At 55.3% G+C, this 11,768-nt stretch overlaps 1 protein-coding gene across 4 annotated transcripts in view; it reads left to right on the top strand.

Moving 5' to 3' along the window:
* Rfx4 (regulatory factor X4) overlaps positions 1-11,196 on the top strand; it is a 136,164-nt gene extending 124,968 nt beyond the window's left edge. For all 4 annotated transcript variants that reach the window (XM_010631310.2, XM_010631309.2, XM_010631308.2 and 1 more), the window contains 3 exons: positions 1,221-1,383; positions 2,819-2,957; positions 9,704-11,196. In XM_010631310.2, the coding sequence (XP_010629612.1) occupies positions 1,221-1,383; positions 2,819-2,957; positions 9,704-9,976 (575 nt within the window). In that variant the 3' untranslated portion in view covers positions 9,977-11,196. The remainder of the gene's footprint in view (positions 1-1,220; positions 1,384-2,818; positions 2,958-9,703) is intronic.
* The last annotated feature ends 572 nt before the right edge of the window (positions 11,197-11,768 follow it).

Raw genomic sequence — 11,768 nt, forward strand, 5'->3', positions numbered from 1 at the left:
CCAAAAAAAAAAAAAAAAAAAAGAAAGGAAGAAAGAAAGAAAAAACTGTCAATGGCTGGTGAAGTAGCTCAGTGAAAAGGCTCTGGGTTCAATCTCCAGTGCTGGGGAAAAAGGAAAAGAGTTTTTCCACGCGTGTGCCAGGCGCTTTGACGTGTGTTATCGCAGTATCTTCAGACAGCCCTGTAGGGTAGATGTTGTCATTGTCGCCATATTACGGGTGATGAAACAAAGGCCCCTGAAGAGTGAGAGGCTCATCCGAGACCTCATCGCCAGTGTGTGGCAGGACCAGAGCCCAGCGCAGAGCCAAGGCGGAGCGAGTGGGCCCCGGACCCGCTCAGGACTGTGGCGCTGTGCCCTGACCTCTGTGTGGCAGTCCACGTGGACACGAGGGAACACGAGCCACTGTGATGGTGTGGCACGGCTCTCGGTGGCCTCTCTGGGAAGAACTCCTGCTCGACCTGAATTCCCAGGATTGTTTCCACTTCCTTCAAGGCCCTTTGGCCGGGTCTCTGCCACGTGATTGGCATAAGGCTCGCCCACAAGCTCTGCCTCTCAGCTCCACATCGACAGAAGGACTCCTCTGCTACCTGCAAAGCCCTGGTGCAGAATGGACTGAACTTTGAAAATGCACCCACTTGCTTTATCTTCCCAGAGGCGTTTTAAAATGGAAATGGTCTGCAAAAAATACAGAATGGAAGACCAAGTCTTCTCTCTACTTTCCCTTAAACACGCGGCCTCCCCTGTCCGAGCTCCAGTTTCCCTGTGCCTGAAAGAAGAGGTTCAGTCCTGTTCTTCCTAAAATGGATTGATTATCACTATGTAACATACTTTTTAAATTATCAGAAATAAAATTGCCCGTAAGTTTGTTATTGCTGTTAAATTATCTCCTTTTTAAAACTTCAACCATCCTCTGCAATTCGAAGCATCTCAGACACTTAATTTTGTCAGGTGTGCGCCACCTGCCCCCCCAACACACAGCCATTAGCACTTTCAAGACGTCCAGTTAAAAGAAACTCAGTGGAATTAATAACAGGCCCAGAATCAGTCACAGTTCTGGTCGGGTCTAATTGTCTTCCGCGGGACCTGGCAGGCCAGGTCCCGGCACCTGAGGAGCTGTGTGTTGGTAGTGAACTGCCAGTGCCCGCCTGGGCCGCTTGCTGTGGAACTGAAGTCTTCTAGGGACCCTGTCAGTGAGCAGAGCCTCTGGTTTGTCTCCGCAGGCGCCATGCAGTCCTACACGTGGTCTCTGACGTACACAGTGACGACGGCGGCCGGGTCTCCGGCCGAACACTCACAGCAGCTGCCGTGCGTGCGGAACACCCCTGTGCCCGCGTCCTCCGTGGCACACCGGATCCCAGTTTACCCCCACAGAGAGGAGCACGGGTAGGCGCCCCTGCCGGGAGGCTGCTTACCTGAGTATTGCCTTAAGGGGCTTGCATGCCTGCTGCCCTGCTGGGCCCTCAGCGTGCTCAGCCACGGTCTCGAGGGGTCCCTGCCTCAGCCCAGTGACATAGGCAGCAGGTGCTGGTGATGAGGAGCTGGAGACTTGGTCCAAGGACTCAACTTTCTGGGGTCTCACAGCTGCTGCAGGTGGGCCCGGGTGGACCTGCTCTCCCTCCCAAGCTGGCATCCTCTTGGCCTCTCTGAGAGCCTCATGGGGCCCGGGGGTCAGGGGGTCCAGGTCGCTCCTGTCTCACCTCCACTGAGAGGTGGCCTCCCGCCCGCAGCCAGCAGCCCCTAGAGGGCTGCGCCTGTTCTCAGGCCCCGGGGTCCCTGCAGACTCCAGCAGGGCTTCATCCCCTAAAGAAATGCGTCATTTGCTTTGCCCACATGTTTTATCGCATGTGGGCAATGGCGCTGCTGTGATGAGTGAACCACGAACCATGTCACCGGCCACCCAAGTCACGGTGGCCTTGGGCCATTGTGCAGCCTTTATCAAAAGACGCTCATGCAGAGGGTGTCGTGCATGGGGATCTGAGGCGGACTCTGACGGAAGAAGACCTGAGGTGTGTGTAGAACAGGTGGCCCGGCCAGGGACGGCCAGGCAGAGGCCCTGAGGTGGGCACAGACCGCAGAGCAGCCTCTCTGCCCTCAGGGGCCTGCTTTTAGGGTGGGCTCTGAGGATCCGGGGCAGGGAGGTTTGAACCTGTGGGAGCAGCAGAAAGACCCTCATTCGGGGACGGGGACAGTCGGGCCGTGTGGACACGAGCACCCTGCTGCCTATCCAGTGTCTCCACATGCGGTGACGATGGATGACCCAGTGCAGGAGTTCTGCCCATGTGGGAAATGGGGCTGTGGCAGCTGAGGTCACCAGTGGGGACGAGGCGGGGCCCAGCCCACACCTGGGCCTTGGGGCCTGGCGGGCCTCGCCTCATGCCTCCCGCCTCCCTCAGGAGTCACGGTGTCCCTCCCCACAGTGGCCAAGCAGAGGCCCGAGGAATAGGGAAATGCAAGTCCCAAAGCAGCGTCTTTCCTTTTTCCCTATCTGGTAGTCCTGGGATAGGAGGTGGGCCAAGGAGCCGGCAGCACAGGAGAAGTTCTGTCTTGTCAGAGTTAAGTTCTGCTCAGGGGTGGACTCCACTCCCTGAGTGCTCGCCAGGAGACCAGAGGAGAGGGGAAATCAGCCTGAGGTTTTCCCCGTAGAACAAGGCCACAGAATGGAGGTGGTAGCCATCCAAAGTGAAAAGAAATGAGGGAAAGAAGAAAAAGAACAAAAAGACAAAATGATGGACGAGGCTGGTTCTTGAGGGTGTCAGACCCATTTTACCGTTTCTCCCTGCTCTGACTCACACACTTGCGGGTGCTCGATGCCTTCCAGGTACACCGGAAGCTATAACTATGGGAGCTATGGCAACCAGCACCCACACGCGATGCAGAGCCAGTACCCCGCCCTCCCTCATGACACGGCCATCTCGGGGCCGCTGCACTACTCCCCGTACCACCGGAGCTCCGCCCAGGTGAGTGGTGGCCCAGAGCCCAGCGTGCTTGGCGCCCGGTCCAGTCAGCCCAGCACAGCCCGCAGGCACCTTCTGTAGACTGCATGTGCCACCTGCGTGTCCCCTCAGAGAGTGTGGGCTCCCGTCAGTGTCATTTCTGCCACCACTGGCTGGCACCACACCGCACGTGCCCTCACCCCTCCAGCTGCTTAGCTTCTGATCCCCATGCGCTCTCCTCCCTCTGGCTGCATGGAGGGCAGGATCCAGTCAGCCTGTCCCGTTCTGAGCAGCCGCCCTCACACCAGGCCTCTGCTCTCCGTCCCCACCCCCTCACAAAGTGCTGTCAGGACCAGGGCCATCTCCTCAGTCGGTTCCTCTGCAGTCCTGCCCACACATCCTCTTAACCGGAAGAGTCCTCCACGATGGCCTCCGAGGCCACACGTCTCCCTGGCTCCTCGCTGCCTGGAGAACAGAATCTTTCCACACCCATCTCCAGCCCTGGCTCGGCTGAGCCAGCCCATAGGTGGTGGCCTGTGTCTGCCCACTTTGCTGTTCCCCGTGGCTGTGAGTCGTTCAGGTCGAGCATCTTTGGTCCTTGGGACATTTCCTGGCAGTGCCCCCTTCTCTCCTTCCTGCCTGCCTTCCTTCCTTCCCTGCTTCTTCCAGGACCTTATTAACTGCCACTCTCTGGCCTTCCTCCCTCACCCACTATTGTCAGAGACTTTCCTGTCTAATGCATGAGGTCCTGAGCTCCTTGAAGGTAAAGATTGGATGTGTCCCCCAGGCCAAAGGGCCAGGCCCCATCAGATAGATCGGGTAACTTTTCCTGAGCACTTCATGCGCCTCGCTCTGCGCCTGGCACTCCCCACGGTACACAGGGGGCGTGAGCCTCGGAAGAGCTCACCTGGGCATCTGCTCAAAAGCACCACCTCTGCCCCTCCATGTGCCCGGGGCCAGGGACATGGGTTACCGTGGCACCAACGCTGGCGCCTGTGGCAGGCAGGACAAGGCCCAGTCACAACAGCTGTCAGCACAGATCCGTGAGGGGCCCCACAGAGGGTGCATCCACAAGCAGGGTGCTCAGGGCAATCAGGTGTGTGTTTTGATTTCCTTCTGCACCCCGCGGGGAGCCCTGGCTTAGTCCCCAGACAGCCCAGAAGGTGATGCCACTAAATCATCACCTGGGGCATTCATTATGGGTCTGCAAGTGCGTCACCCAGAGACGCCAGCTCCTCTGGCACTGTCTCTGTGGGAGCAGAGTCCTTGCTCCTCGCCGGCAGCCACTGTGTGACTGGGAACTGAGCCACAGCCTGGTCTCGCTCGGCACACGAGGCCGCTCACTGGTTCATCCGCCCATTCCTCACATGGCTGCTGGGTGCCCGCAGTGTGCAGGCCCTGCTCCCTGTTCCGGGATCACAGGGCAGGAGGCAGACCCATGCCCACTGTGGGAGACAGGCTGAGCCACAGCCCCGCCACTGTCTTCCCTCCCTCCTCCTCCTCACCCGCTCCTGGGAAGTTTCAGGAGCTGGCTTTCTAGGGTGACGTTTTTGAAGCCATTGCTATGAAAAGAAGCCAAGATCTCCTCAAGGGCCTTGCAGACCCGGGTGATCAAAGCCAGGTCTGCCGTGTGCACCCTGGAAGCCACAGGCATTCCTGGGGTACCACTGGCACTGAATGGCGGGGGGAACAGAACAGCCCCCTGCACCCAGAGCAGTGGAGCAGCCCGGGTCCAGGCGGGCCCTCCATCGCTGTGGCACGCACTGCCCTCGAGGGCCATGCTGGAGCCTCCTCCTGGCACGGCCGCCAGGAGTTAGTTTATCACACAGTGCCTCTCCTGAGCAAGGCCGGTCCACAGACAAAGCAGCTTTTGTTTTGTCTTTCATTAAGGTTTATGCAGTAAGCACTGTTCTGGTCACTTTGAAATACATGGGCCCACTCAGCTCGCACAAGGAGCTAAGGCAGACAGCAGTCTCCGTCAGTCCCAGAAGGCAGTGCACCCCAATACCATCCAGATGCCCCACACCGGTGGCCCTGGAATTAGCGTGCTCTGGGCGTGCAAGAGCAGCACAAGAGCCCACGCTGGTGGCTCAAAAGTTTCAGGTTTCCAGCTGCTCCCAGATACCTGTTCCCTTCCCTCCTCAGTTCTTTGGTTTCAGGCTGAGTGTGCAGAGGAAGCTGACTGGTTTCGCTCTCCAGAACTGAGGTCAGGCTTCCCGGGGGCCAGTGCATGTGCATCAGACTGGGGGAGGGACGTGTCCTGGATTAAGAAGTAGTTATACGGTGTAGTTATTGAAGACACCTGGTCACCAGCGTCAGGGTCACCAAAACTAACTTCTCCTAGTGCATATCTGCTAGATGTACCCTAAAGAATCGGTAAGGGCAGCTCCACAGTACAGCATCGGCCTGGTGTGTGAGGCCCTGGGTTTGATCACCAGCACTGCTAAAAACAAAAACAAAACAGCCACAAAACTGGATCCACGCATCTCGCATTTATATGCTCAACATCATTTGAAGTTGTTTGTCTTCTGACACACAGCGTGCATGTGCCCTTGTTTATAGTTCTCCTTTGCACCCTGCACACTTCCTTCCTGGGGAATACAAAGGTACATCTTCCCGTCTCGCATGGATTCTCCTCACATCAGAATTAGCGTCTAGATGCACGAGGTTCTGTAGTGTAGGGTTGGAACTGTCTTGGAAAACCACCCTTGTTGCTGCTATGCAGTCCTTGTTCATATCAGAGGAAGTGAAAGAGGTGCTGTCGGCTGCCCCTCCTGGGCCCCCATGCCCTTGTCTGCCCACGAATCCACGAATGTGAACTGGCACCCTTGGCCTCAAGTGCCCTTTGATCACAAGACTCTGTACAGCTGGGAAGACAGCACAGACAGAATGCTGTTCCTAGTTTTCCTCTAAATGGCCCAGGCCCAGCCTTGCCAGCCAGTTACCACCTCTCCCTGAACCTCTAGCTGCCTGGCCCCAGCCAGCTCAAGCCAGCTGGTGCTGCAGAGTTTTCTGAGGTCACTCCCATTCAGAATGGCCTCCAGGGACAAAGAGGGAAAGAAAGTCAGTCAGGTTGTAAGATCTATGGGTGTAGAGCCAGGAGGCCGGGGTTCAAATCCCAGCTCTGCCTCTGGTGAGTGCTGTGGCTCACTTTCCTTGAGAGCTTGTTTGGTTCTAGCAGGGGAGTGCAGCTACTCAGATTCCCTGACAGAGGACACGGTCTCCCCCATCAGGGTGGTCATCCTCTTCGACCAAGCATGCAGCTTCTGTAGCAGCGCAGGAGGGAGGGAACCCCTGCCTGGCTGGCCAGATCGGCCAGATCGCCCTCACATCCTGTGGCTGAATTTCCTCATCTGAAAAATGGGATAATTACCTATTTATAATATATTTATTTCATAGGGCTGCTGTAGGGCCAAGCGAGTTAATAGAGGTTAGAACAGGGCCTGGCTCGGAGTTAACCCTGCTCTCATATCCTATCATCCTTTGTGACACGGTTACTGTGCTGTTACCTCCTGTGGAATTCGGTAGTTACTGTCTGGCCCAACACTGGACGGCTCTGTGCGGCAAGCGCCCATGTCAGGGCTTGTCTGTCCTAGCATAGGGTTGACCCTTAGAGGTGCCCGTTAACCATCTACCACAGAGTGAATGCACGGATGGATCCTTATCCTAGTCCTAAGCTGCTGTATGACCTCAAGCCGGTCGTTTCCCTCTTCTTGACTCCCACTCTTGCCTGTGAAATGGAGGGGGACTAAGCTCTTCCTGTCATTACTAAGGAGACCACGAGATCCTGTCCTTCTCAGAGAAGAAGAGCATCAATAGCTACCGTATCTCTCTAGCTGACAGGAGGGCATTACAGGTGTTTCACTCCCACTGGCTCAGTGAGTCCTGACCCTGAAAGCTCAGCAGACGTGGGCTGCCTGGCAGGGTTTGGGGGAGATACATCCTCTTCCAGGAGCAACCGGGAGGAAGCCGGCCTGAGGCAGCCCTGGCAGCACCCTGAGAGCCGCCTTTCATAGGAAAACAGTTTGTGCTCTGGACTCGGCCACCTTTCACCCCTCGCTCAAGTAGCAGGACATTTGGGCAGGGGCGGGGATAAAGGGCCCATTCTTCCTTCTCCGAGTGTAGGAAAGTTGGCCCCTGGTGTGGGAGTCCTTTCCCAAAATAGACTTCCTAAGGCGGTTCCAAAGAGGCCGAGAGTCAGCCAGAGCTGAGAGGGACTTGCGCCACAGCCATCCGACGGGGCCTTTGACCGAACACCCTCGTGCATGCACGCACACTCCTGTGCTCTCCAGCACCCTGCACATGCCCCTCTCCGGGGTTGGTTACTGCCATTTATCAGTTGATTTGACCCAGCTGGTGATCTCATCCAGGGAAAGGTAACTTCCTGCTGGGGACCTCCACAAAAAGCATTTTTATTCTGGGTGGGGCTCTCAAGACCCAGCAGCGTCCAGCACGCACACAGGGCGGGAGGGGCCTTATGGGAAAGCAGAGGTGCAATGCAAGAGCTCAGGCTGTGCCACAGGCGGGCAGCAGAGTCTGTGCTGGGCCCTGGCCCTGTGGTCACCAACCCAAGGCAGCAGGCGCTCCAGCCACCCCAGCTCTCAATGGTCCCTTCACCACGGGGAAAGCGAGGCACTGACTCATTTGCAATTAGCTGACAGAGCCAGACAGAATTTCCATGCTGGATTCGGTGGTAACAGAATTTGTATTGTCGCCCTGGAGATATTTTGAGCCTGTCTCATTTCCAGGCAGTTGCTCTTTTGATCTCTGACAACCTCTGGGGCACAGCTGCGTCGAGGGTCCCGGATGAGGCACAAAACGCCACTCTCTTGCGTTCTGGGGGAAGGAGCTCCACATCCGTCCTGTGACGTTTACACATACAGCCAGGCCAGGGAGGGTCACCCTCCAGTCAGGACTCCTAGGCCCAGGCTGAAGTAGGAGGGCGGGAACAGTGAGGGTTCCTGGGTGAGGGTGCTCCCGTGTGATCTGGGCGTGGCCAGCCACGGCCTGAGGGGTGGTGCTGATACCCAGGGCTTGGGCCATGGGTCCTCCTTTTCTCAGCTCTGGTGCGAGGTCAGACTTCACAGTCCCCGAGAGTCTTTCCAGTGTTAATGTCCCCGTGTCTGTTTGCCAGTTATGATTGAGCACCTGCTAGGCACCCTGTGCAGGGCTGGGAACGTCATGCGTATGGCGGAGACCCGGCTGCCAAGCAGAGATGGCTAGACCCTGACCCCGGAGGTGGAGAGAGGGCTGGGACCTGGAAGGGTTCCAGGCAGTGGGGACAGTTGGGGTGAGCTCAGGCGCCACAGGGCCAGGGGGGCTTCACTCAGAGCAGCAGGCAGGGAGGGGGCCGCACCCTCATTGAAAGTGAAGGGCCACTGGTGTCTGCTCAGTGCCCGGGACTCGGTTTTCCTGGGCAGGGCCCAGGGTCTTCAGAGCAGAGCAAGGCCCCTGCACGGGGCAAGCCCACCCTGCCCCTGTGGTCCTGCTCTATGCAGGCAGCCTCCCTGATCTGCCCTCTGGGGTCTCCTTGGCAACAGCCTTGTGTCTCCCTGAGCGCTCAGACACCACCTACGCCCTTCTCCCTCCTCCCTGACTGCTCTTTTCACGCAGTGGCTGTCCCTTGCTGTGTCTTGCTGGGGACAAACTCAGGACTCAGTCTGGATTCCCCGCTCCCTTCAGATGCCTCAGGCCTAGGTGCCTCCACCTGCCCTTGGGTGCCTGTCCCTGGGGAGCAGCCATGGTCGTCCTGGCCAGCCCTCAGTCGGGCTGTCTGCCTCCCACCAATGCCCTGGGGCTCCACTCTGCAACTGTCGGCTAGACAGATGGGGGCCAGGAGGATGGCAGGCCCACCCTCCTCCCCCTCACTGCCCCCAGGGTCTTACTGATTGGCTTCTGTCCCACTGGGGTGGCCCTCACTTGCTCTGCACAGGGCACAGCAAGGACATCTGGGTGCTGCCCACCAGTGGGCAGAGGGAGGAGCGGGAGCTGTCCTCTCCCCGCTCCCCGCAGAGCTGAAAGGGGCTCATTTGCATAGCTGTCTTGGTAACCAAAAGAATGTGAGAGAGGCCGTCTCCTCCTAACCCTCTCCAGCTGCCTCCCCTCTTGCACAGCTACTCACACCTGTTCACACCCTCGCCTGCCTACTCCCCAGCTCCTCCCAACTTCATCCACAGTCACACCAAGCCCAGCCGCCTTGCATCTCCTACTCATGCATCTTTCAGGATCCAAAAGAGAGCTGTTCTCTACGTGATAGGCACTAATAATAATTGTTGAAGCTGTTGATTTGCTTTCTCTTCAAAAGCCTGCTTCTAGGCTGCAGTTCACAACTGAATTCAACTGTAAAATGCTATTTTTAATAGCGTCACTGTGTTTTACTTGGCAGATTGTTCTTTTGGGTTGATGGAGTGGGACCCCACACGCCTCCATAACCAATGCTAAAACTCACAACCATGCAGCCATACATCCATGTTCATCTGGGCTTACTGTTATTTGCACAGGCATGCACACACACACGCACACCCACACTCTGGTGTTCCCAGTGGGGTTTTCCTCCTTATGGGTTTGACTTCCCAGGATATTCCAGATGAGGAGCCCAAGGCCAGAGGCTGGCATTTCCCCTCCTCAGCCTTGCAGAAGCTGACTGACTTGGTTCAGCTCTAGTGAATAGTGTCATGAGAAAGTTACCGCTAAAGTGTGAGTGTGACTGGCATTACACGTGTGCCCCTCGCGCTAACTGTGCCTCTGTGGACTCTCTTTCCCTCACCAAGTACCCTTTCAGTAGCCCTACTTCCCGGACGGAGCCTTGCCTGATGAGCAGCACCCCCAGGCTGCACCCCACCGCAGTTGCTCCCCGGTGGCCAGAGGTGCCCACAGCCAACGCGTGTTACACGAGCCCACCTGTGCACTCCGCGAGGTATGGAAACTCTAGCGACATGTACACGCCCCTGAGCGCGCGCAGGAATTCCGAGTACGAGCACATCCAACACTTTCCTGGCTTTGCTTACATCAACGGAGAGGCCTCCACGGGATGGGCCAAGTGACTGTTGCTGTAGGAACCCATATTTAATATTAATAATTAATAATAATAATAAGCCCCACACCTACCCCCTGGAAGACTTTCTCTCTCTCTCTCTCTAACTGGTGGGCTGTCCATAGGCACCCACTGTCCTTGTGAGCAGGAAGAGGCCCAGTAAGGGAGGAGTAAATGTTAGTTCAGAACAGGTCTCACTAAGTCAGTGGACCTGGGGTCCTTGACTGTTCTCTCTAGATCGCTGGCTGGGCAGGTCAACCGTTCCTTCTCCCGATGTTCCTGGCTCTGCTTGGTGTGGGCAGCCCCTCCCTTAGACTACTCATTTTCCTGCTCACACTGCGAAGCCCTTTAGTCTTGAAGGATGGGTCCCGGAGAGGGAGTCTGAGTTGTGTTCTTGCACGGGCATTCCATTCGCCAAGGACGGCTGCCTGGCCGCCTGTGTCACCCCGCCTCCCGCTGATGTCATCACAGCTTCCTGGAGCGCCAGGGCTGAGGGAGGTGCTGGGCCCGGCTGGGTCCCTGTACTGTTCACGTCCCAGAGTGAGCGCCGTTGGAGGGAGGAAGAGGCCTGCTCTGTGTTGCCTTAAGTGGGTGGAGGTCTGTAGAGGACCAGTTCTTCTACGTACAAGGATTTGTCCTGAATTTGCACAATGCGTAGTGTCAGCAAAACGTGAGAGAGGGTTTCCGAAAGTTCTGTGAGAATGTGATTTATGGCCTTGAGTATCACACTCGGCTCTGCTGTTGACGTTCTGAAGCTTGTTTGGACCAAACTTTTAACTTACCAAGCACCAAGTGTGAAAACAACTTTCATAGTTTCTTCATAAGACTATAATAATTTCCGACACTTTGATAGAAAATACTTCAAAGCTGTGCCTTTGAGCCTATACTATACTGTGTATGTGTGGAAATAAAAAATGTATTGTACTTTTGGGAAATTTTTTTCGTAGGCATTTTTGTCAGATTTGTAGTAATTTGTGAGGTTTGTTAGAGATTAACATAGGCTTTCTTTCTGTATTATAAAATGCACCAAGCAATTATGGTGGACCTATTACCCTATGGGTAAGAATTAAATGGAAATATGACATCGGATATTTTAGCAGTTGTTCTGTAAATAAAATCTTTGATCACACCACTCCGTGTGATAATCATGTCTACAGCTAAAATGGAGATAGTTTTATCTGTACAGTTGTGCAAGATATGAATGATTTCACACTCGAATAAAAAGCATTGAAATGACTTGCTTTCTCCCTTTTGACTTTGCATTTGATAGGACGTGTGTGTTAATAAAAATAACATTCTTAAATACTTACAGTTTAAGCAGGCAGAAGAAAACCAAGTAGTCTGGTATGGCTGTGCTTCCCCACTGGCCTGCCATCTTGTTTGTCATACGGCGATTATTACAGTTTGCAAAGGCCCTGATCCTGCCTGGGCTCATGAGTAAGCGTGGTACCCACAGCCTGACTAAGCTCTAAGGGACGCACCACATCCTAAGTTTGTAGAACCCCTGGTGTCAGCAGAGCCTTTCTGCTCTCGCAGGGATAGCCTCCTCCCACATCAGAGTCATGAAGAGCTCCCTTGGAACTTAGTTCATCAGGCTTTAATGACCTCTGGGCGTGAAGATATTTCAAGTACAGTGCTTTAAATGCTAATAAACTTCTGAACAGAGCAGTGACATTACTGAATACTTAATAAGCATTAAATTCTTCTCCAGCACTGTATTTTGATTCTGTGGCTGAAAGGATCGGGATATAGAAATAAAATGATTGTATTTTACCCAAGTAAGAATCTAGGAGCGAAGAGAT

Source organism: Fukomys damarensis, unplaced genomic scaffold (genome assembly GCF_012274545.1).
Source record: "Fukomys damarensis isolate Sample0158 unplaced genomic scaffold, DMR_v1.0_HiC HiC_scaffold_15, whole genome shotgun sequence".
Classification (NCBI taxonomy): domain Eukaryota; kingdom Metazoa; phylum Chordata; class Mammalia; order Rodentia; family Bathyergidae; genus Fukomys; species Fukomys damarensis.